The 25,305-nt window shown below is 37.7% G+C and overlaps 5 protein-coding genes across 9 annotated transcripts; all 5 read right to left on the bottom strand.

The window, feature by feature from the left end:
• Nucleotides 1–137: 137 nt before the first annotated feature.
• Nucleotides 138–2,499, bottom strand: LOC137956720 (F-box/LRR-repeat protein At1g67190-like). The gene has a single exon (XM_068804312.1). The coding sequence runs from the start codon at nucleotides 1,459–1,461 to the stop codon at nucleotides 202–204; it is 1,260 nt and encodes a 419-aa protein (XP_068660413.1). The 5' UTR covers nucleotides 1,462–2,499; the 3' UTR covers nucleotides 138–201.
• A 679-nt stretch (nucleotides 2,500–3,178) lies between these two features.
• Nucleotides 3,179–9,711, bottom strand: LOC137955746 (uncharacterized). 5 transcript variants are annotated; one of them, XM_068802848.1, is made up of 12 exons: nucleotides 9,550–9,625; nucleotides 9,162–9,202; nucleotides 8,216–8,355; nucleotides 6,967–7,023; nucleotides 6,796–6,863; nucleotides 6,333–6,540; nucleotides 6,146–6,285; nucleotides 4,413–4,488; nucleotides 4,257–4,316; nucleotides 4,039–4,089; nucleotides 3,891–3,969; nucleotides 3,179–3,560 (listed from the first exon to the last, which is right to left on the bottom strand). In XM_068802848.1, the coding sequence occupies exons 3-12, from the start codon at nucleotides 8,336–8,338 to the stop codon at nucleotides 3,487–3,489; spliced, it is 936 nt and encodes a 311-aa protein (XP_068658949.1). In that variant the 5' UTR covers nucleotides 8,339–8,355; nucleotides 9,162–9,202; nucleotides 9,550–9,625; the 3' UTR covers nucleotides 3,179–3,486. The 5 variants fall into 5 exon arrangements, with proteins under 5 accessions (XP_068658949.1, XP_068658947.1, XP_068658950.1 ...); XM_068802846.1 differs by having other exon boundaries at nucleotides 8,216–8,773; XM_068802849.1 differs by having other exon boundaries at nucleotides 6,146–6,267; nucleotides 8,216–9,202.
• Nucleotides 9,712–10,047: 336 nt separating this feature from the next.
• On the bottom strand, nucleotides 10,048–14,593 carry LOC137956399 (uncharacterized). Its single transcript, XM_068803885.1, has 7 exons — nucleotides 14,194–14,593; nucleotides 14,025–14,083; nucleotides 12,719–12,778; nucleotides 12,543–12,612; nucleotides 11,246–11,315; nucleotides 11,104–11,130; nucleotides 10,048–10,451 (listed from the first exon to the last, which is right to left on the bottom strand). Exons 1-7 carry the CDS (start codon nucleotides 14,395–14,397, stop codon nucleotides 10,402–10,404), a joined length of 540 nt encoding a protein of 179 aa, XP_068659986.1. The 5' UTR covers nucleotides 14,398–14,593; the 3' UTR covers nucleotides 10,048–10,401.
• Nucleotides 14,594–14,913: 320 nt separating this feature from the next.
• Nucleotides 14,914–18,526, bottom strand: LOC137956564 (mRNA cap guanine-N7 methyltransferase 2). The gene is made up of 10 exons (XM_068804107.1): nucleotides 18,196–18,526; nucleotides 18,019–18,113; nucleotides 17,242–17,313; nucleotides 17,040–17,149; nucleotides 16,227–16,349; nucleotides 16,033–16,125; nucleotides 15,859–15,927; nucleotides 15,504–15,592; nucleotides 15,324–15,418; nucleotides 14,914–15,249 (listed from the first exon to the last, which is right to left on the bottom strand). Exons 1-10 carry the CDS (start codon nucleotides 18,383–18,385, stop codon nucleotides 15,100–15,102), a joined length of 1,086 nt encoding a protein of 361 aa, XP_068660208.1. The 5' UTR covers nucleotides 18,386–18,526; the 3' UTR covers nucleotides 14,914–15,099.
• A 477-nt stretch (nucleotides 18,527–19,003) lies between these two features.
• Nucleotides 19,004–20,901, bottom strand: LOC137956375 (stress response protein nst1-like). The gene is made up of 2 exons (XM_068803851.1): nucleotides 20,709–20,901; nucleotides 19,004–20,572 (listed from the first exon to the last, which is right to left on the bottom strand). Exon 2 carries the CDS (start codon nucleotides 20,565–20,567, stop codon nucleotides 19,236–19,238), a length of 1,332 nt encoding a protein of 443 aa, XP_068659952.1. The 5' UTR covers nucleotides 20,568–20,572; nucleotides 20,709–20,901; the 3' UTR covers nucleotides 19,004–19,235.
• Between the last annotated feature and the right edge of the window lie 4,404 nt (nucleotides 20,902–25,305).

Below are 25,305 nucleotides of genomic sequence, written 5' to 3' on the forward strand. Positions count from 1 at the left end.
TCAGGAGTAAAAGGCATAGGTACTTAACCTAAGACCATCCAAATAGCCTAACAATACTATTTGACTAAAAAAAAAAAAAACAAGATTTTTCAAACAAAAAAAGGAAGAAAGACAGCTGAAATTCTACATGTGAAAGATATAATTTATCTTCTCATAAAAGATGTCAAAACTTGAATACCCACAAAAGCATTCAAATAAAGTTTATTCATACTCGAACTGCACATCAACATTCACGTGTCTCCTCATAAGCCGAACAATAGATGAAGTAAAATTGCCCAACAATTGGCATTCTTCACGAGATTTTGTATCTGATACATTGCCATGGATGACCAGCTTCTTAAGATTAGGGCATCTCTCAAGGAGGTCTGCTACCCAGTGCCCAAAGAGGTCACTTATTACTGTAAATCCCAGTTCCAGGATCACCACATTCTCCAAACAGGATGAACCATGCAATGAATAGTGAAGCAATCCATCTCTCAAATCATAACTTAGTGAAAGATGACTTAACTGCGGGAAACAAACAGCTATTGTCTCCAAATCGACAATTTCATCCTCATCATCAAACACTACTCCCCATAGCCGAAGCTTTCTTAGTTTAGCAGATTTTGATATCATCTGGTAGAACTTTGGCCACATTATTGTAAAGTTACTAACATCAACAACTTCCAAATGTTCGGTACTATCCCCGATATCCAAGTGAATGACACTAACATCATCAATTTTAAGATGTTGCAGAGAGCCTTTACTCACAAGCTCAAACAGCTCAAGCGTTGAGTCTTTCAGGTACAAGTTTTCAAGACTATCAGCTTCCAGTATGAATTTGTCCAAGCTAATTGCTTCAACATAAACACTCTTCAGTGTGGGGCTGCTGAGCTCCATTGTGGCTTGGGCATCTGACATTGCAATATCAGGGTTGACAAGAGTAAAAATTTCTATTTTTGGGCATGCAGAGAGAAGAAGATTCAAATCCAATGCTGAAATACTAACATGACTTAAAGAGAGAGACGTCAAGCAAGGAAACTTTTGGTAGCTGGGTTCAACCCCTGTAATAGAATTATGGGCAAGAACCAAAACTTCAAGCTTTTGGCGACCACATTTTTCCAGAATGTTAACATTTGGACTTGTTCGGACATTATAGAGTAACATACGCAAGGTTTCTCTAGTGTACATTAACCATGCAATCACAGGGGCTGCTGAGAATTGATCTACATCATCCATTATGATGGAAAGGCAATGTAAGCCCTTTGTTTGAAATATTGTTTGGGTTATAAGAATCTCCAAACGACTGGTAGTAAGATCACGGTAGACAGGCCAATCATTTGAATTGAAAGAAAGGGAGTGGAGGTGATTACGACAAGCCTCCCGCCATTTCCGGCAAGTTGCAGAGGCAATTACTACATCCCTGGCTGCTGCAAGCCTGGACAATATATTTCCTATGACCTCCACCGGGAGAAATTCCATGCCCAATAGGTCGGAACAAAGAAACTTTGTCGGAGTCCACGAAGTTCATATATCAACCATTGTTTGCTGCCTAAATCCGCCTCTTGAGTTCTTCCACAAACAATTAAGTCAACTCTTATCTGATTCCCTGGCCGGCCGGCACCACAGTCGAACTTTCAAACCCGCAAAATATTAATCTACAGAAGCTTTCCCGCTAATAAAGAGAAACTTACGCAAATATTCTCCTATTACCAAACGAACATGAAATCACCAACTGTGCTCATCCGCCTGTATGTGACGATGCAAATCGTTGAGGATTAGATCCCATATTCTTCATAAATCAAGCAACCCAATTAACAAACGAAACAGAGCATCCATCGGATCCAAAATAAACAATATCCATCATTCGGGAGCCTAGAAAAGCTTCCGGATTCTGAGTGTCGATGAGTTTCGTGAAGTTCCAACTATTCATAGATAAAGGAGATCCCCGCATCTATCCACAGAAGAAGATATCAATAGAAAATATATATATATATATAGAATATGGGAATCCCGCAGAGCATTGAATTTTCAAAATTTCATCGAGTCCCATCGAGAAGGAACTTGTTTCCACCGTCCCAATCCATCACATATCAAAACAAATTCCGGCGAAAAATTCCCAATGATAAGAGGAAATCAAAAATCCATTCCACGAAACGAAATATATCACTCCAGCAACGAAGACAAACTCCAACCTGTAGCAATCCTCGAAAGTTTGGGGAAAAAAAGAGAGAGAGAGAGATTAGTTACAAACACTGTTCTCTCCGCTCCCAAAACGATGAGCAGAAGTCGAAGCACGGATCGGGGCTTCACCTAAGAGATAGCAAAAGAGAGATCAAGGTTCAGCGAGGAACGTCGGTGGAGAATTCCAGGGAAGATTTGAAGGACAAGGGTAAAACAGGAAGGTTGGTTTTTAGTCGGGAGGGGAAGGGCCGAAGCAGGAAAAGGTCAATGCCAGCAGAATGGAGGGAGTGGCCGTCGCGTGGTTGTCGTGTTTCATTTCTCCTTCTTTCGGTTCGATCGTTCGTGCGGATGATTTGTCAGGGCGAGAGCCGAGAGGAATATCGCTAACGTGTACCCGACGAGTGACAGAATTTCAAAGTTGCGCATACCTAGGGAGGGCGTCTTTATGTAAATATGCTAATTTGCTAAGTTGCGCATAAGTCCAGTGTTCATTTCAGTTCGGGATCATCATTTTGTGACACAAAATAAGAAAAACCCGATAGATCTCTCTGAAATGATAGTTACAATACAATGTAAATCTGTAAAAAATATGTGACATTAGTTATACATATAATTAATTTATTAATTCTCGTATTAAAATAAGTCAGTAGCACATTTAAACCAAAAAATACATAAATTACTAAATTACTAAATGATATATTGGTAAATATATTTTTATATTTATTTTATATTAATAAATAATATATTGGTAAATAGAGTCCAATTCTCTGATTTTTTTCTTTGGGAAAAAAAGAGCAAATGTAGTAGCAATATGCTGAAAAATAATCACGGTAAAGATTTTTTTTAAAGAATCAAGGACCGTAAATAATCGTGGTAAAGAGAAAATCACTTTTTTTTTCTTATATTTTCATTTCCCTCCCTCTGGATTTCTTTTTCTCTTATTTTTGGTCTAATTTTTTTTTTTTTTTTATTGAACGGGTCTCAGGGGCCTACCATCATTCCAGGAAGTATTAAGTATGAATCAGGCATCAAAATAGTGAAAATGATAATAATCCAGTACATGGTAAAATGGAAGTAAACGTGTTCAAGAGCTTAACAGCCATGTCAACCATGACTCTTTTAAGAGTATGCCTCTGATTCACAGAACAGAGAATGTGGTTGATCGCTAAGGATGAATACAGTAACCAGTGCCAGTCAGTATATGAATGTGCACCAATACTGAGACATATTATAGGATTAACAGAAATCGAATTTCAGAGGAGAAATATGGACTTACTGAAAAGGACGGAGAACTCTTGGCAAGGACTGCATGGGTAATCGCTGCTATCTACCTTCTTCCAGCTTCTTTTGCATTTTATACTGTAACATGGTAGGAGCACACTCTATTGGTGTTTCTCCTGCTCATCACAACCAGTTTCTAGTCTTATTCAGTAATATTCAAATATTGTTCAAAGGTAGAAAAGCAAATAAGAGTATCTACTCTCAGCCCAGCCGTAAGGCTTGCTTCCCCAGCAATGAAAATTGCAAAAACAGCCCATGTCCAGGAATTTGATTTGTAACATTTTATTTGATCGCATGTAACATGTGCAAACTCAAAAATCAGAGAATTATTACAGAAACCTTCTTAAAGAAACAAAATCAAAAGTTTAACTTAACATACAAGATTAAGGAATGCAACTTGACACAGTCAGTTAACCAATTTATGAGGAAATTAAGATGGGAACTACCTTGTGCATTCTTACAGTCCGACCTTGCTCCCTTGTCCATGAGAATAAAAGCTATTTCTGTCTGATTGAAGAGAGCAGCCTGCAAACAAACTTTGTTTGTCAGACAATAGACACGATCAAATCATACTCATAAACAATATGTCCATACCAAATGTAGCAGGGAGAACCCTTGCTTGTCACAGTAGTTTGCATCCACTCCCTGCCAAGTTTATGAAGTTTTAGGTCATGAACCCAGCGATAAAAGAAAACAATACCATAAATAAATAATAGAAAAGAAGAAGAAGCAAGAAAGAAAGAAAGAAAGAAAGAAAGAACGAAAGAAAGAAAGAAAGAAAAGAAGAAACTCAAAATAGTATATCAGGCTACCTCATTCAGAAGCTTTTTTACAGCAGCAGCATCATGGTTCTTAATGGCTTCTCTTAAGCCCTAAAGAGGAAAATATAAGCAAGTCACTCCATATGAATAATTCTGCATATAGCAATGCATCAAACTTTCACTTGGGTTCCACATAAGCATCTATACCTCCCCGCTAACTTCATAATCCCCACCGAGCTTATACAAGGCACCGTCGGAAGCTTGGCTGAGATTGAAGAAAGAACTGCATAGTAATTCTTGACATCAGTATAAAGACTCTTTTCATTATAAAGAACTTACTAGTATCTAAAACAGGAAACTACAAGAAAAGGCAGCAAACCATAAAGAAAAAAAACATATAAGTTTGAAAAAAAAAGAAACATCCAAATAATACACATCACAGGGCAAAGGAATGGAGCCACCAACAACAAGATGTTGACAGAGAGCTCCATCCGTAGCCAAAGAGTCAGTAAAGGAGTTCGCTTCTCTTGGTATATGAGTCCAAGTCATTGATGTTCCATGAGAAATGTCAATAATCTATCGAGGAGCTTCACGAGGCACCAAAGTAGAGAGAAGTAATGGGAGGCCCAACTGATGACGGACAATGAATCACCCTCAACCATCAGACCCTCAGAAAAATAACGACTATGACATTCTCAGGCCATAAGCAGGGCAAGCAACTCAGCCTCAATAGAATTTGGCATAGAAGTCTTGGAAGTGTCAAATAATTCTGATTGGCAAGAAATCCATGTAACAAACCAATACTGTCTAGTTCTGATGAGGCAAGCAGAGCTGTAAGTGAGACTGAAAGTTTGCAATGACGTTCAGCATTCAAGCAAAATTTTAACACCTTCTTAAGTTCTGGTCTAGTGAATGAGAAGACCATTCTAAACGTAATACAGGATGCACTTTTTGTCTCTAAAACAACACGAAGTACAGGGAAAAAAAAGGAATAAGCAGCCAAAGTGAATACTTACAGTTGCTTGTGCAATATCCTATGCAGAATTTTCCAAATAATTCCAATAAAACAATAGTTATAAGCAGCATATAATTTCTCAATCTTTTCTTTGATTGTGAAATAACAAAATTACCCGTAAACTTACAATCGTCACATTATAAATATATTAAAGATGGTCAAATCTTTGCTGCAACGTTAAATTTAACTCTTAGTCATTTTAATGTGAAATGAAAATCCTCAAGGAAAAGCTTTTATTGCTAGAAACTCTTAGATTACAGAGATGAGTAGCAAATATGGAATACAATATTCAAAAAATAAATAAATAAATAAAACAACTATGGAATACAACAAAAAGAACATGACCAGTCCCAAGAGGCAACAGGAAATTTCACAAATGATATAACAAACATACAAAGCTTTTTCTATAACATTCTTACCTTATAAACCTATGACCTTTTTTTATATAAAACCGTAAGTTTAACATCCTAAATAGCTTTAGTATAAAGAAATCAGAAATAGATTTTATAGGTTAAATAATAGTTAAACATAATATGTTTGCAAATAGATAGATAATGGTGAAAATAGATTGAAAATGTTTGCTTCAAATTGAAAAATTGAGCCAGAATGAATATACACACTAACCAACTAGGTGTAGGTGGATTTATAACTAACCAAGTTCCTTCAAGTAAATCCAACTGAAGCTATCATAGCACAAATCAGCAAGTTTCACTATCGACAAATTGTAAAATACAACCAACGGCTTTCAATGTTCTGAAGTTATAATCTATCCATAGCAGATCCTTGATCTTCTAGCATGCCCTTGAACATTTTAACTCTTTAAAGTGCTTGTGAGCATGTATATTTATGCAAACATCTAACTTTTTAGCTACCAAACCCTGCACCCCCTGTAACATGAACGCATGAGACATGGGATGGAACAAACCTCTGCTTGCTGTTTGAAGCAGAGCTCACACTCTTCGCAGCACGACCTTCGGTTTGTTGTGTGTTGGTAGGCTTTTTTGCTCTAGCATTCAAGTGGGCAGTCGAAGTTGTAGGTTTTTGCAGCTGCAGGAAAGATATACACTTAAGAGGCAAACAAAAGGATTGTCAATTTCAGTCAGACATAATACCTGCAGCAGAGATGGATCTGTAGGTGGAACTGGAGCTTCACAAATGCATAAAGGCATCCCACACTTGCACTCAGGAACATTTACGGGGGCTGGGGCAGCAGGTGCTTTGGGTTGGACATCAACATCGTCACTCACATCTAGACTTGAAATGTTATTTGTTACAGTCTCAACACTAACTGAAGGAATCTGGTTGTCGTTATTTGCAGATCTAATAGCCAAAGTATATTTAGAATTAACTCCGAAGTAACAACTACATAATTGAAATATAAAATCAAAACAAGTGACCACAATAACAACATTCTGAAAGATTCTTTTGTACATTTTTAGTTTCAAAAACTGTCAGGAAATCAAAGACCTTCTTCAAAATCATTTATTTCTATTCATTCATAGATGAATAATTAGTAAGGAAAACAAAAAAATCTTCAAGGGTACCATCGAAATAAAACAACAGTAAGAGATATACCTAGAGGGATTGTTAAAACAATCAATGCAGACCCTAACATTAGAGTATATGCCATATTGTGGTAATGCCTGAAAAATAGTGATCAACCATTAAGGATGATAAAAAAAGTGTTTAGGAAAAGCTCACATGACTAAAAACAGGGAAATTGCCAAAGAGGAATTTATAGCTTACTATTTGAGTTGATGAATGCTCATGGCACAAAGTCCTGCCACAACATCGGCAATGATGCTGCACAGATAAAGGAAAGCCATTTCAGAAACCTAAGCCAATTTTTTATGGCAGTAACCCCCACAAGGACTGAAAAGCTGTGCTTTTGGGCCCCTATGTGGTTATGCTGCATGGTTTAGAAAACGTTTATGTTGCCATATAGATCAAAGTGCAGCAGGCAATGTGGCATGCAAGCATTTAAAGAAAGCTTAACATAATCCCCCTTCCCCTCCGGCCATAATCACATGTCATGAGAAAACTTGAACAGCTAGTGTAAGATTAACCACAAGTTAGTAACAAAGAAGCGCAACTTCAAGAAAACAGCAATATATAATAGAATATAGAAAATAACAAAGCTTTGAAAAACTAAACTGAAATTATGTGGCTATGCATTGAAAAAGGTAATTGTATGTGTTGAAAAACAAGAATAGGGGCATTTTGGTTATTTTACCTTTTCATTATTTATATTTCATGATGTAATCTTGTTCTACATGTCAAACTATGTCTATGGCCCAAATTTTATGTAAAGAGGACACGTAGAGTAGGAGATATAGAGAATTAGGGATTTTACATAAAGTAGGGGCAATGTTGTAAATTGCACTCAGCCTTGATTATAAATAGAGGCTGGGGGACGTGCAGGTCCCCAAACTCAGTCATTTTCTCAATTTCTCTTCTCCACTTTCTCTCCCTCTGATTCTCTCTCTTCAACCTTTTTTCTTCTTACTTTTTATAGCATGCCAACTAAACCATTACCACATTGGTCTTGGCTACCCAGGGAAATGCATGGGTATATCATATACCAGGCAGTCCGTGGGTCAGATATTTTTCAACTCTAGCACAAAAATATAGACCAAAAAGAAATAAAGCACCATGGCAGATGGCCGACTATACACTCAACAAAAGATCAAAATGTCAGCTGAAAAATCATATCAACTTAAATGTTTGCAGCATAAATAAACCATAAAGAAATGTTAGATGTTCATTAAGACATTGGCTCCTAGACAAAACGACTGATGGATAACATCTCAAGTACATATGACATACAGCCTTAGTAATCTGAAAGTGCCTGGAGAGGCTTGTTGCCTCATCAATTGCATTTGATTTTTCTTGAACAGTAAAAATTTGCATTTAATACTTAAATTAGCAGTCATGGAAGTGTGTAAAAAATAAATAAATATATAAATAAATAAATAATCAGAACGATGAGGCTCACAGCCTTGAAGATGTACACTTGATCACTAGAACTTGCAGCCTTGTAGAGCTGAATATGGAAACCTTTGAACTTTTTCATCATGTCGGAACTTGATAAACTGATAGCAGAGTCCAGTTCTACCATCGAGTTACCTGGAATGTCTGTTTTGTAACAGGTCCATACTCCATAGGGAGGATGCTTAGAGTATTATTGATATTAAAAGAAGGATAAATGATATTTTCAAGCAGGAAAAAAAAAAAAAACAGGGCAGATAGGTGCTAAATTAGCACATTCAGATTCAATGCAAAAGCCGGATGTCCAAAAAAAAAAAAAAGCAGTATTACATCCATAAAAGGATGTCAATCTCCCACAATAAGAAGATTTCAAGCATAGTTGTAACAAATATGAGCTATAGACGTCTAACTTCTCTTCTTAGACAACCAAAGCCAACAAGGCTGGATGTTTCTTTGCTTCCACATGTCTCCTATTCCCATAGTTTCCATAATCAACGCGTGATTCTTCGAGAACATACACCACATTGGTGGTGCTCCAATCTTGACATAAGAAGTGCGACATCACCTGACAATGATGCTGAATTTTAATGCTGTTCTTATATCCCATCCCTACATCTAGCTCATGTAACAAAAAGATATTTTGCAGCATCAGACTCTGTCCTATAATAATTGTGAACTCAGTGAAATAAAAGCAACCACAATCAAAACTTTGTTCAGAAAACGCAGCTTGGATTCCACTAGAAGCATTGATTTTTTTCATTGAAACTGGTAAAAACAGCTGATGATTCACGAGTTTATTAGCTACCATTACTAAGTTTGACAATCTGTGAGCAATATCTTCAGAAAACATCCGCGAATAAAGCCGCCCACTTAATTCAAGACCAATTTGACCAACGACTGGTGGAAATAAAACACAGTATCAGATCGCAACCAGTAAGCAAAGATACATTTACCAGATCCAATTTCCCTGTTGGATCACCAATGGGTAATGCACCTGGATGATCCGCACAAGCAATTAGGTACTAATTAAGGAGGAAATGCAGTAAATTACGGAACATGTGGAAATTGTAAGTGCTAATAACCAGTAAACACTTATTATATTCGAAACCAAGCATCAGCACGTCCTTGAAAGATTATTATTTTTCTCTGTGAACTATACCAGTATCGCATCGAGTCATGCAGATAATTACAAAGAATGTTAAAATCCTGACAAATAACTGATAAAAATCCAGAAAAAAATAAAACGATTAGAGAACGGAACAAAACAGGATGGAAGCCTCATGAAAAACAAAGGAGAATTTTAGAGGGAGGGAATCATCCGTCCGGAGCACAGAGACTGACCCGTCTTCTGAAAGTGTTAAAACTGCATTTACAGACGTCGCAGCGAGTGGCTTCCTGAAAAGGAGGGGGTTCCATCATCTCACGACCGTCGCGATCGATTTCGAGAAATTGCTCCGAGGGAGCGATAATTACAAGCAAAAAACAAGTGAGTTGTCCAGGTACGCTTGCAGATGAGATGAAGTTCTATTGCATTTATCCCAAAAATCAAGACAATCAAATTTTTTTAAAAGAATATACTAAAATGAGTAATAGTGAAGTTGAACAAGTAGTAATTTTAATATATGACTGAAGTGACTACTTTCACTTATATTTTTATTGAAAGTAAAATAACACCATTTGAAGTGAGTTATTCGTTTTGTTATACATTGAATTGGTGGCAACTTGATTGAATCGCATGATCGGCAACTGGTGTAAGTTTTGAAATACTGAGATGTAGCTCACAGTTTAAAACGCTACCAATTCTCACCTGAATGGAAACAACCATTAACTAAATCAATGTTTCTGTTATCAACAACAACTACAAACTGTGTAAGTTTTTATTTGAGGCATTCAGGGTTCCAGAGTTCTGTTTCATTATTTGAACAGTTCGATCCCTTTGTGCAAAATCAGGAACCTACTCTGACAAAAACGTTAGAGAAAGACTTTCTTTGGCATTTAGAACAATACAAAAGATGATAAAAAACAAAGAACAAAAAGTCTTAAACCCAGCCAAATGAACACCAGCTCCTCAGCATTCTAGTCTCGGAAATTTTCAGCAAAATCTCTTATGTTAGCTGCCAAGAGGTTTTTTTGTCACCCATACTATAACTTGGCCACGATTTTCGCCAGTGAAAGGGGCTCGATTTGAGTACCTTACAACAGCTTCAGCCCACCTGTAACATCGTCGACCATATCAGCAGGTCCTGCAAACAAAAAAAGATGAAAAATAACAAGGTCATTTCAAAACCATATAGCTCATACAGTGAAAAATCTTCATAGATTTTTACAGTCCAATCAGAACGGCAAAGGACACGGAGCATTAAGATGCAGCGGGAGTGCCATCAAGGGACAGCCGATGAAGTGGAAAAACATACGGCACCAAGAATGAAAAGACTCGGTAATAATTACTCGATGGTTACATATTGAAGAGAGATCATTGACAGTCAAGGATAATGCAGCTCTAAAAGTTCCCATGCTATCAAAATGATCGGATAGGGCTTTCGGAGTCAAAAGAAAAGAAAGCAAATGATCTAATGGATGCTGCCAAGATAAAAATGACTCCTCAGCAGGACCAAATGTTCCAGGGGCTCTCTCTCTAAATACCTTAGAAAGGGATGATACAAGTCTTTTTACCACAATTTAAAGGCACACCATACAATAGTCTCAACAAAGCGGCAGTATCAGGTATTCTTATATTTCAAATTGAGTTGTAAAAAACACAAGTCTGAACAACTTAAATCAATGTTAATAATTTTTCTACGCACATAGATAGCATTGACTTCGAACAATTACCTGCCCATCTTGTAATGAAACTAAGCTAAACTAAATGAGTGATAAAGAAAATTAAAAACCTACCAAGGATGGCCATTACTGTCCTTGAATCTGAAAAGGAGAGAAATTTAACCAGTTAAGGTTGACATTATAACATCAGACAATAAAAGAAAAGATTGACAGCATAATGGTATGAATGAAAACACAAGTTTCATGAGTTGCTCACTAGGTGCAATTTGCGTTCTCCCAGCATCAATAGTAACATGAGTGGGTAAGTTCAGTGACTTTGCTCTTTCCTGTGACAGCTCAAAGAAGCAATATAATGTAGCAAAGGAAATAAATGACAACAGAAGACTGTTATCTAGTTAAAATACACCAAGCATAATGGAAAACACAGAAGTCAAGGAGAAAACATGCGGATTGAGTATTGGCTTGGTGGCCACCATGGAGGGTTCATTATTGTGAGGCCTTGGCTCAAGTTCATAAAACCGGTGTCTGAGCAGAAAACAAACTGACTTGATGTCTGATCCCACAAGTAATCTGAAGAGAGCAGTTTATGAACAGACATATATCCATCAAGTTTTTTTAGTCCGGTAAGCTGGTTTGACTATTCTACTGGATATAGGTAAGACAAACTATGAGGGTCTCAGAAAATAAGGAGATCTGGCTTAAGGCAGCGAGCTCTTTATAGCCTGGGCCATTAATTGTGCATTAGCTTCATGGCCCCATTCCTTAAGGGTTTGAGCAAGCACACAAACCCCTCAGCATTATGGACACTACTGTTAGTTGTCGGATTGTGCCAAGGGGCATGAGTTCACACTTTCACGGTGGGCTTGTTCACGGGAGAGAGGGTGTGAGAGCTAGTGATATAGTGAGCAGCATTTATTAAATGATGATTACTCTCCAGAAGTGAGCACTATTGCATGTAGAAGAAGCGAATGGCTAGTGATTTTGATTGATTCCCTCCCTATTTGAGAAATACCAAAGAGATAGAGAAAACAAGGGGGGGGGGGGGGGGGGGGGGATTGGATGATCTTATGAAGAAACTCAGGTAAATCGGATGCACATGTGTGATTAATATTCAGAAAAGGAGAAAACAATTAGCACCAAAGCCATTATCTATAACATTTCCATTGCAGCAACTTGCAAGAGATTATTGGTTTTTCTCATTAAAATGTTGCCAGAGATTATTGTTATTTGACAGCTAATAAATAAGTTAAAGTTTCGGAAGCTTATTGCTAGATAAACATTTAGCTCATGGAGGTCCAGCTTGAATCTCCCCTTAATAGTTCATAAAAAAGGGTTAGCAAATATATTTCGCCACCTATTGGCCATCAAAGTTCTGGCCAAGCAGAGAGCCTTCTTGCAATCCCTTGTTGTTAGGGGTTATCTCCCCCGTTTTTGTTTCTCTTGGTTCTCTCTCTTAATAAAATCGCCTTTCATAAAAAAAAAGTTATGGTGTGCAGAGAATATTTTCCATAAAAAGAAGCAAGTTATGGTGTGACTGGTATATTACGACTTACCTGTAAAATCAACATTTCTTCCTCACTTTCAATTTTCACAACAACCTTAACTTGCCCACACATCTCCCATCTAAAAAGAGTGGAAACACAGCAATATGCAGAATTCAACTTAAGAACGAAAGAATGAGGAGAAGATAAGTTCAAACCAATCACACTTAATAAGTACAAGAGTGCACCTGTTCAATGCTTTTGGAGCCTTTTTAACGAGCTTCTTGTATAGACCTAGAGTTGCATGACTAGCAACCCAGTGACAGCAAACACAATCATGTCAGTCAAATTGAATTGAAAAATATAACAGGATTATGGTGATGCCAAATAGACCAATAATTAGAACTGAAGTATGAGCTTTTAGAAACTAAAAGAGAATATTGACACACAGGAATGCATAAGCACAAGCTAATGTGCAACCAAGAACCAACAGCAGTATGTTAAGCACGTGGTAATGGCCTCACAAGATCAAGAACAGGAAACTAGTTTACAACACAATTTCTCAAAGACAACCCCATCTTGCAAAGGTCAGATGTTTACTTCATGCCAATCAAGCTGCATGGCTCAGGAGTTTCAACGTATTGTCGTGGTAGGACATCTTAATCTAATCAAACTGTAAATCTGGAGGAGAACACTTGTCCACACTGGAAGCCAACCATACCTTTTAAGCACATGTTATAAGGGCCACAAGAAAAAAATACGTTGTGTCTACAGCCTTCCTTAGAGACATGAGCAATAATAACTGAAACAAAGAATGCTGTACCTCTTTGTCGAAACTCAAATTACAAAAATGGGAATCAAAAAGGAAAAGCTAAAGTTATGATTGCCTTGATTAAACTTCGGACATCTTGAAGAGAAAATATAACTTATAATCGAAATTCCAAACCAGTTGAATGTCAGATTCACAAATTCCAAGTCCACTTATGAAAAAGTTTGGTCAATCTTCCACATTTACTTTACCTTGCACAAAATGCTACTGTAAGGATGCAAGTAAATAGTTTCTGTTTCCCGTTTAATGTTCGACTGTGCTCACTGACTACTGTGAAAAGAAACAATAGGTAATTTGTATGAGATGAATACGAGGATCAGTCTCACATCTGCCTCTCCGCTAAATCCGTTGCAAGAGTTTGTGAAGATCAGACATCATTCAAACAAGAAAGAAGCCATACAATTGCATAGGCATAGTGTCTCTCGAAGATACAGTTAACCTTGCAAAATACCTTTTTTTTTCGTGAATAACCTTGCAAAAGACTTGATACTACAAATAAAAGCACTTCCCTGCCATGCCTTTCCAAGGCAGTAAGATCAATTAACATTTTCCTTTTCCCTTTGCAAGCTTTATCACTTATTTGCCGAGACGAGGGCAAAAATCCATCAATCCAATCTTAACCAGCGTGTCGATGAAAGAAGGCGGACAACATTCGCCAAGCAAACCCAGAAAAAGGGAGGAGGAAAACCACCGAATATTTAACGTACTTTACTTCTAAGACTAACCTGCATTGAGCAGCAATCTTTCCCTTCCCCATCTTCAGATCATTTCTTACGACTAGAACCTACAAAAGAAACCAACGAGAGTAAGCGTGAGTGGGTGACATTTGTGGGAAATCTTCAACAACAAACGCCAGTTCAACCAAACTGAATCGAGTAAAAGCACGAAGCTAACCATTTTGAAGTCTTCGAGAATATCTGCGAGTTTTTCGATCTCCAGAGTCTGCGATGGCTGCTGCTGCTTACTCTTCTTTTGGTCAACAGCGTCGACGCTGGCGGCCGGAAGGGAGAGAAATTGGCGACGGCGATTCGCGATCAAATAGCCAAGAGCAAAGCAGCCCGCCCCGAGAAGAAAGGCAGGCAACCAAGATAAATCCATCCTTGTACCTATTTTAACGCCCGCTCTCGATCTCACTAAATACTACATATCAGTTTCACTTTTGCCCCATCTCTCTTCCCCTCCCAAAAAGCTCTCCACATACATGGGAGGAGAAGATGGCGGGGGAAATTTAAAGTTTTTTTTTTCCGATGGCTCCTCCTTCCCCAAGTCCAGAGCTTTCTCTCCCGTATGTGGATTTTCGGATGGAGAACTAGAGAAGGCTCGAGTTCAACTCGGACGATTCGTTAAGAGGTTGGCGCATGTTCGCACTCGGCCTTTTTCCTGCTCAATTTGTAGAATTTTAAATATAACCGTTTGTTTCCACTTCCAACGGGTTTATACCTGCTGACTTCTAAATAGAAATCTCCATTGAAGAAATCTCACCTTACAACCTCTTTATATAATCATCTAAATATTTTATTTTAAAAATTATTAAATTTCTAATTATTGATAAATTCGATTAAAATTGAAAATAAAGCTAATTTAATCAAATTTAGTACATAGTATCGCTGAGAAACCAAGTCACATTCATTTCTGAGAGGACGCTGAGATTCTAAAACAGTTTCCGAAACAACTTCCTGCAAGTCATCCAATATAGAGTTACAGTATACAGCAACCATTTACAAGAGGTTTTCAACTAACCTATCTGCATCCTGAACCTCACTTTTCAAATTTAAGAAGCTACGTGAGGAGTGTGGGAGTTTAGTAGAAATCTGGAAATCTCTGATCTGCAGGTCCTGGACCCAATATTCCTTTCCCTGAATCCACCGCAGGAAGTGTTATATCCAAATGGCCATTCTTTTCGTCGTCCACTGAAGTCTGATGTCTCCGCCCACTGCTCTGCCACTCCCTCTACATGCCAGAAAACAAGATGAGAGCATGAATTCAGCAAAGAGGAAGTCTAAGATTATGAAGAAAACACTCACGTCTTCTGCATGGGACCCATCCAGCACGGGAGGAGTAGAAACTGGAGGAATAAAATCAGGGTCTGGCTTTTGAAATATGAAGGTACTGTATAAACCTGTTGATAAGAACTAATGAGTAGTTTTACCTGGAGACGAACAATATCTAGACAACATAATGCAACCTAGTGAAGGGAAAATCACCTAAGATATCAAAAGATCGAGCAAGAAGCTTTCCACGGGGATCTATGAGATTTGGACCATAACCGTGAAGCAAACCAGCAAATTGCGCTCTACGAACACATTTATAAACAATTTTCAGCTCATTAGAGAATTTGTTGGTGAAAACGTAACTTGGCTGGTAAGAGATACGATAATTACCCAGGAAAAAAAACACAGAAAAGAAAGGTAAGAGATATAATAATCATCCAGGACAAAAAAACAGAAAAGAAAAAACAAGCATGGTGTAAGAGGCTTTTTATAAATGACCTATTGCAGAGATAAGCCGATTTCTAAATTCCAAAATATAGAAGGATCTATACAATGCCAACAGAATTACCTGTTATCTTCATAAAATTCAGTCAAGTTCTGAATTTCAACGTATTCCAAACCAGCTTCTCTAGCCAACCTGCTAGTTTTGCAGTGAGAAAGTATATGCTAAAAAGTAAAAAAGCAATGTAAAGTTCAGCTTGACTAAAAAAGCTTAAAAACTAAGAAGACAATGGTGTTTCACCTGATCAAGCTTGGAAAATGAACCAAGTTGTAAGTCTCAGAAGCAATATCATTAGCAAACTTCAACTGGTATTTCTTTCCAAAAAAAGGAAATCTGAAAATTTATTCTGAAGCTCATGTCAGAGTGATGCAAAGCTTCTAGGAAATAGCTTCACACATAATAAGCATAAAAGGCAAACATAATCTCAAATTTACTTCTCTTCCTCAACTTCAAAAGTAATGATGTAGTTCTCTGATCTTATGCAATTTGCTACTGGATTAGGCTTCACGCCAGCTCCCTTATTATGCAATGCCTCCACCATTTTTTGGTACTTTGCCCTGAAATATCCATCCAGATGAATGATTGAAACTATTTCTCTTTAAACGAAACCGCGATAAAAGAACTTAACTTTATTTATATCTATGGTAGAACATTGTCAAATTACTCAAATGCCATGGAATGTCAATTCAAACAATGCCATTTCTCATCATCTCAGAACAACTATGACGATGCAGAAGACCTTGCGGATATTCACAAAATGCAAGCTATTACCCGGTCTATCTATCATGTGACACTATTGAATGTGAACGGATATTGTACAGAACAAAACAAATATTATTTTAAAATGAAATACTTATAGCAGTTCTAAAGACCAAGCATAAACAGAGCTCTCATGCGAACTTCTTGTCATGTATTCTCTAATGCTCTTCAGTACTATTGAATATTTTCCCCATGTGTTCCAGCTTTAATGTGTCGCGTATTCTAACCTAATTTTCAGCAACTCAACAGGGATCCACTTCAGTGCTTCATGAAATCAAATGATGAAGCAATGCAACATATTTTAACTGGTAAGGAAACTATCTTTTAATACTTGAAAGTGAAGCACGAATGATATGCAACATTGGTGACTCAAAAGTTTCTGTTCTTTTCTTTCTTTTAACTATATTGGTGAGTCGAAAATAGATAACAGGATTAATATAAGTTGGATAGCTGCAAACAGAACAGATATGAGTAGAAGTAATGTGTACCATATTGTAGACGAATCAGGAGTAATACCAAAAAAGTAGCCCCCGGGTTTCAATAGAGAAGCAACATTTTGAAGAAGACTCTTTGCTCTTTCCTCCGTTTCAAAACATAACTGCAAATACACCATTTTATCCTCTGCAGGTTACTAATCAAACAAATGGCAGATAACAATTCAAGAAGGTAAGATGGAAAGACTCATTAAACCTGCAGATGCTGCATACAGCATACAATATCAACCGGAACGCCTTTGTCTTGCAAATAGGCTTCTAGGTTTTCCTGCCAAGACAGAATTTCCACTAAGGTCATCTCCAAACCACAAAAATAAATAAATAAATAAGTCTACACAGTGGGGAGGTTGGTCAGCCAGGAGAATTTTTCATGATTAGTAAGCAGATTTTCCAAGACTTAATTACTCTTGCCCTTAATTCCATTTACTGGAAAATGACCAGATATCTTCTTAGGTACCCTTTTATTCTCAGAACTTCCCTTTTCCCCCACAATCTGTCTTAATTTCTGATTCTCCTGAGTCTTCCGAGGTAAATGTTGAACTGAACGCTTGAGTATAAACAAGAATAATCAGTTTCTTCAACTACCTCGGAGATAGGAAAATCATCTATCCAAGGTAGAATTGACATCAGAAACTAATGAAATTACTATCATCATAAAAAAGAATATAACATATGAACATCTTTGTAGTGTTTAATTTCTTCCTGTTTCTCCTATTTTATTCTAAACCAAAATTCGTGACTAGACCAAATTGATCAACCTTGATTGGGTTGTTGAAAACCTGAAGCAGTGACCCATGCCAATAGCTGCCTTTAGTCATCAACAACGGGAATACTTTGTTAATGAACCACAAACCAAAAAGGCAACTATACTTAAAAACTGATTTTTTTAGAGAAAATGACAACCCAAATGCGCATCGAAGTCACAATTAAATTACAATTTGCGATTTGATAGGAAGAGAAAACATCACTCAACTGTACAAGGATCGAGCTCGCAGAACTCAGCAGTGTACGGCTTCGTCTGGCTCGCCCACAATTCCCTAGCTTCAGTAATCCCCGTCGAGGAAGCGTCTACACCCACCGGTCAAATTCATCACAAATACGATAAACCCTATGAACCATGAAGCAGAAAGAGAAGCAGAGAGAGCAGAACCTATTCCAATATAATGACCGATTTGGGCGTCGTTCCACTTGTCAGTGTCTACTCCGCCTCCGCAGTAAAAATCGCACACGGCAGCATACGGAGTGGCGAATATTTTGATCAAAGCCGTCTTGGTGAACTCGTAGAGACGGTACTGCGCTGATTCTGTTCTGCTCACGAATGGAGCAGCTGTCATCATCATCGTCACTCTCTTCCTCTCCCTCGTTGCCTCCGGGTCGAAGCCCTGCTTACTTGACTGAAATCGAATTCGCGGGACTCAAGTGAATGGCTCCTGCTGCTGGTCCCTGCGCAGCCCTTGCTGGTCCATGATGATCAAATTCGATTTTTTGGGGGGCCACCTGGATTTTCTCCTCTTTTTCCTGTTCAGGTTTTAAAACAATAGAACACCCAATTTTTTATACTTAATTTTTTAGTTATTCAAGTTAATCGATGGTCAAACTTAAACCGATTTGTTGACTTGGGTTTGATCAGACTTAGTCATTTTTCATTTTTCATAACATTAGTAAGATAAATAAGTAATAATTCTTGTGCTTCTTAGCTTATATTTATTGAATTAATCTATTTCTTTAAGATTCAATAAAAATATTAAACGATTTTAGTATTTTTTAAAGGATAAGACTAGATGCTCATTGTTTTCTGTTGTTTGAGAGAGAAGAAAATAAGAGGTGATGAAGACAAGTTTTTGCTGCATTCATATGCTCCGGACCGGAGATTTATAATCAAAATTTTGTCAGCTCACTCGAAACTGAGAAACAAAGACTTGAAAACTGGAGCAATTCAGATGTCAGATTTGCTAGGATAAGACTAGATGTTCATTGGTGATCGTTTTTGCAATTTTTTTAATGGAGACGCACTGGGCGACTGGAAGATTGAATCTCAATGACATGGAAAAACCAAAACCTGCAGCGTAAGTTTAAGCATCGGAGATTGGTGAAGTGGAGTAGAAATTTGAGAAGAACAGATTGAACACAAAAAGCTGTACAAAAAACTAACGTATCGAGGCGAGGTGGTCTGAATTGGGTGGATGAAGATCAACTGCCACCGGTGAGGGAGGGGGGTTCGGGCCTCTTAGCGCGGAGCTCGAGCTCGAGGTCCTTGTGGCGGAGGAGGAGAACCATGCGATCGTTCTCCAGGCGGCGCCGCTCGTTGTCGAGTTTCAGCCTCTCGAGCTCCCTCTCCTTCTTACCGCTGAATTTCAGCCACTTGAACCGTTGTTTCTCCAGCTCCAGCGCTTCCAACTGGTAACTCGCCCGCTGCTCCTCCAGCTCCACCGTTCGTTTCCTTATCCAGTCCTTTTGTTCACACAAGATCTTCGATCCGTCCTCCGCCATCCTCATCAGCTCGTTTCTAAGTTGCTGGACTGGGGACGACGACGACGACTGCTCCATTAATGGGCTTCGCTTTCTCTTCATGAATCTTTTTCTGCCACCCTTCTCGTCCCCCTGATGCCCGTGCTCCGTTTGTTCTTCCATATCATCGTCGCCTTCATCATCGTCGTCGTCGTCTTCGTCTTCGTCTTCGTCGTCGTCCCCCTCTTCTTCCTCGTAGTGATACCCGCCGCTTGCTTTGCCAACATCCTTCTCCCCATTCGCCTCGTGGGAGCATCTCTGCGGCGGCTGTTGATGCTGCAACGAGGAATCAAGGGTGACCCCTACCGATTCGGACTGGTTGTGAGCGACTGCGGCGCTGTTGTTGGCGCAGCTGCTGTGATAAGCACACATCTCCCGGAAGAAGAGATGCTTGGAGTTGAGGAGCTTCCGAACTTCCTCCTTTGTCTTAGGTGAGATGTGGTCGAGGGTGTCGAGCAGGCTCTGGTTCTCCACCACCCGGCACGCAGTCCCCTTCCCTAGGATATCGTTCACCCTCTTGTACCTCTTATTCAGATCGTTGAACTTGTCCTCGCATTGCTGCGGAGACACGTAAAACCCCTTCTCCATCATCGCTCGCGACATCGATTTCCACTTACCCTTCTTCTGCAACAGCCCACCGCCGCCCCCCTTCTTCTTGTCCGGCCCGTCGCCGCCGCCGCAGGCACCGCCCCAGTCGTCGCCGCCCACGTAGTACACCACCATGATCAAGAGCCTCACCATGCTGTCCGTCCACTTCATCCGATGCCACGGCGACACTCGCTTCCCGCTTCCGTCAACAGCCACAGCTTCGTCCCCGAAAACCTGGTCGTCCTCGTCGCTCAAATCCGTACCTGGCGCCGCTTTCCCCTTCCCCATGTACCCATACCCGTGCTGCTTCTGCGGCTCCTGGGAATGATGGTCGGAGGATGCAAAAGGGATCATTTGTGGGTGATGCTGACTTTGATGCACAGGCATGTCCAGACCCAGCATTCCCCCTCCTATCCCCGGTATCATTCCCCCTGCCATCCCGTTCGCTTCCATCGAAATTAAACAAGGAAGGGGGGTAAGGGAAGAAAACCGTTTCCCCCTCTGATTCGAACGAAAGGTATAAATAAAGAACGTAAAAGAAACAAAAGTGTATCAGCTATCACTTACATCTTATCTCGTAATGCAGATTGCAGCCACTCGCAAGAGCGCGCTTTTGCGCACTAACAGAAGGCGAGAACCAGTTTTGAATTTGCTGCTGTCTATCTATCTCATACAGCTGGAATCTGAGCTTCGTTCTCTTCTTCGAGCTGAGGGTTATAAGAATGCAAGCAACTGCGGAAGAAGAAAATCGAATGAGAGAGGGAAACAGAGAGCGGACTCGCCGCCCGCCGGTTTTGTTTCCGACTGCAAATAAAAGAAGGAAATTTTACTAAATTACCCATTTTAAAGAAATATTAACTAAATAACTAACTTGTGGAATTTATATAAAAAATAACTAACTTTGACTAAATCAACAGTATAATCTACGAGGCCAAACGACACGTCATGGTCGACTGCTTACGTAACACCGTGTCATCAAGCCACATCAATACTAAGAAGAATTAACGCAGCTCATGACAAATCATCACATCACCACATAATTGAACATAGTATGACATATCACCATGCCACATTATCAATGCATAGAGTTACCGCACTTTTTTCTCCTTCTTTACTTTTATTATTTATTTAAGTTTTTTTTGTAATTTAAATATATTAATATATGATTTTAAAAATACAACATATTTCATTACCTTCTTTTCAATATAATAATAAATATAAATTTTGTTTATTGATTATTTAAAAAATCTAATTTAATTAATAATTTAAATTGTTGATTTAAGATATTATTTAATTTAATACACTATTTAGTCAAACTTAAAATTTAAACTTTTTTTTGTAATAAAAAATATAAAATGTATATTAATGAATTAAAAATCATAATCTTACCTATTTAACACCTTTCATTATTGATTTAAGATATTTTAAATTTTAAAAATAATTTAAAAAATTAGTTTAGTTTTCAAAAATGTTATTTATTGGTACATCTTTCATTACTTTCTATTTAAAGTAATAAAATATCAAAATTCTATATTAATTTAAAAATATTTTTTCTAATGTAATTAACACCTTTCATTATCGATTTAAGATATTTGTTATTTTAAAAAAATATATGATAAAATATATTTGCTTTCAAAAATCTTATTACGTTGGTACATGTTTTATTACCTTTTATTTATAATATATGTATAATTAATATTTTTAATTAATTAATATTCTAACTTTAAAAATAAATAGAAGGTATTAAAACATGTACTGAAAAATAAGATTTTTGAAAATTAAAATAAAATTTTAAATATTTATTTATTTAATAATCTTAAATTGATAATGAAATGTGTTAAGTAGATTAGAATATAATTTTTAATTAAAATGAAAGGTTATAAAATATTTACTAACAAATAAGATTTTTAAAAACTATTTTTTTTTACAAAATATTGAATTAAATAAAGTAATATCTTAAATTGATAATGTAGGATATTAATTACATAATATTTTTTAAATAAGTAATAAACCTTTTTTAATTTTTATTATATTAAATTTAAGGTATTGAAGTGTGTAAGATTTTTAAAACAAAAAATTAATGTTTTTAAAATACTTTTTAAATTACAAAAAACTTAAATAAATACTAAATGAAAAATGGGAAAAAAGGTATACTGACGCAGTGCATTGATGACTTGACATGACAACATGTCGTACTCTCCCCGACATGTGAGATGACACGGTGTTAATTCTGGTGACGTGCCCCAACATGAGCCGTCATAGTTGATCATATTTTGTACACACGAGATGATCGGTCAAAGTTGGATTTTTTTATATTAAGTTTAAAAATTAATTATTTTTACACATATTTATTTATAAATGGGTAGTTTAGTAATTTCCCGTAAAAGAACTGCCCACGGTTTTGCTTGGGATTCGAGTTTGGAATCCATAGTTTTGCCAAAACTGTTTACTAGATTTGACGGAACGAGAAGGACAGTAAAATGTTGTTTTGCCTTCCACTGTGGTGGGGCCCAGTTCACGTACCATTTATAATTTCCAAGTTGACAGGGTGGGGTCCAGGTCTGCAACTCAGCATCAATAAAGAAAATTATTTTCAATAATTAATACAGGATTAATGTAAAAATATTAAAAAGAAAGACGGCTGATGGTCGGCGGCAAATGTCGAAGATTGGGTGGACGTCTCCTCCCAGAGTTCGGACGAGAGAGCGGACGCTGCAAGTTTTAAAAGCGGAGTAAAGTGGTTCAAATATCTCTGTTTCAGCCTGTTTAAGGTCTGAACATTTTGGCATTGAAGAAACCTGTCTTGGAGATGCAAATAGCCAGTGATGGCCCGACATGGTCAGGAACAGATCAAGATATCCATAATGAAGATGGTATAAATGAGCTTGATTCTGTGATCCGGACCTTCCATGAAACTGTCAGAAAGTATTTCAGGGAGCCTCCTTTCAATCAGCAATCAGCAAGCTAGGAAAGCAGCTGGTTTTGGGCCACAGTGGTATGAGCCTCTCGCTGTTAAATTCAGAGAAGAATGACTTGTTGTTGTTTTGCTATTCTTTGTAGGAAATTTCTGTTTGTCAGGGAAAAAACTTCTCTTCTTCTTCCCCTGTCGTGTCTGATGCCTATCTACTTGTCCTCTTTGAAGTCTCCAAAGTTAACCTTATCACCTATCACTGGTTCAACAACCTCATTACCCCGACCAACGGCCAAAATGCAGGCCAGCAACATATAAAAAGGAAAAATCAACGATTACCGATGGTGAGATACGAGCTACTGCAATGACTGAAAACTTTCAGGACATTCTCATGTCCACTGTAGGTGGGAGACACCAAGGTAACTAGTGAAGCCAACTTGGCAAGGGAAGGTGGTTTTTTTTTTTTTTTTTTTTTAAGGCTAAACCTTCAAAGTTACAGAAGAAATGGATACAGAATGAAAATGCTAACACAGTGGAGCTTCAAAGACCAGCAAAATGTAAGGTCAGGATGACACACAGTTGTAACACAAAGTCTATACCTGCCACCTTGCCAGTTGACCAGATCTCATAGTTCTCAAAAATATAGCTTCAAATTTATCATGATTCACAGGGAAAGATAATGTATTTTTTTTCTGAATACACAGACTAATTTTCAATGCCAGAGATGATATTGCTTCCCCCAACCTCATACCATTTAGAGAGCTTGCCTGAATCAAGAGATTGAAAAGGTAATGTCCTGGGTCTCCTGTGCAAAAGTTAACTAACAGTTACTGCTAGATTAGCTTACAGTTATTGCTATAGGTTATCCAACATGAACATCTTTTGAACCGTCTGGAACCAATATCTTTGCCAAGAACCTGTATAAAGAAATCAAATACCTTCAGAGTCCACGAAAGGTGAGAACTATAAAAGTCAGATAAAGACAAAAGAAAAGTTTTTTTTTCGTTTTCACACAAGAAGTTCTAAGTAAATACCGATTTTTTAGGGAAAACCAGCCTCAACTGTGCAAAAATAACAGCAGAAAAGGGCTAATTGTCTAAACCTCGTGAGAAGTAATATTGGATATTTCAATCCTCATAAAGTTTCCTCCAAAGAAGAAAGTCAATATCAAATGTAAGGACAGTTACCCCTCTTCTAAAGTTTCAAATTCAAGTGTTGCTTTGTCAGTCTCTATTTCACAGGTCACATCTCCCACTTCCATCTGTCAGAAAGTGCATAGTCAAGAAAATAAGCTGGTATGAGAGCAAGAAAGCATTCTCTAGTAACAAGGATGAATGCAGAAGATTCGTTATAATCAATATCAATTTTTCGTATCTAATAGATCGATTTATTGGATGTATTAGCTAATCACTGTCATGGTATCATATATTTATGGTTTCAAGTCTTTTTAGAGTTTGGGGCCTAAAACTCAACCCAACCTGTTCTGTGCTATCCTTTGGTCGAAAGTTCAAGCCCGTCCTTAGACGCGACAAGCATTTTTACAACTTTTCAAGTAGAGAAATTTTTTGTTAGGGACTGAGATTTGACACAATGTATTCATTACATGCCTATCCAAGGATTCAGCTTTATTCCTTTTACTCAAGAAGGAAACGATTAGAAAATATGATGTCCAGGGTTGGCTCGCTGCTGTTGTCGTGTTAATATAGTTCAGGGTAAGAATGAAATTACTTAGTTAATTCCCTTTTTGCTTGTTCTTACATAAGTGAATAAGTTAATTCACTCCCCGGAGTCACTTAATTCACTTTTATTCGCTCGCCCCTTCTCCTCTAGTACATACTAACATAAAAAAATATTTTCTATTACACTTTCTATTATACACATTAACACAAAATATACTTTTTCCAAATTTAAATTATACTGTAATTCAATTTTACTTTCACTAAATAAATCATTTTAAAAAAATATTCTACCATTTATTATTGGTTAATCATTTCAATTTTGTTTGTTTTCAACTTCTGAGGTCGATAAGTCCACAACATGGACTTCGCTCTACATGCACAGTTACAAGAGGCACTTCTCGCTCTACATGCACAGTTACATGAGGCACTTCCCGTACTACATGCTTTACGCCTGCTGAGAATATGAACGTAAGCCCTGATAATTGGTGAGGCAATTGACTGTTCTCATCCAAATTGTTTTACAATGGAGAGACGATGATCTTTTTCCTTCCCATATGAATTAATGTAAAAACGG

Source organism: Aristolochia californica, unplaced genomic scaffold, assembly GCF_029961685.1.
Source record: "Aristolochia californica isolate CCGP_79_NKW_82.1479 unplaced genomic scaffold, dmAriCali1.0.hap1 SCAF_2, whole genome shotgun sequence".
Lineage (NCBI taxonomy): Eukaryota > Viridiplantae > Streptophyta > Magnoliopsida > Piperales > Aristolochiaceae > Aristolochia > Aristolochia californica.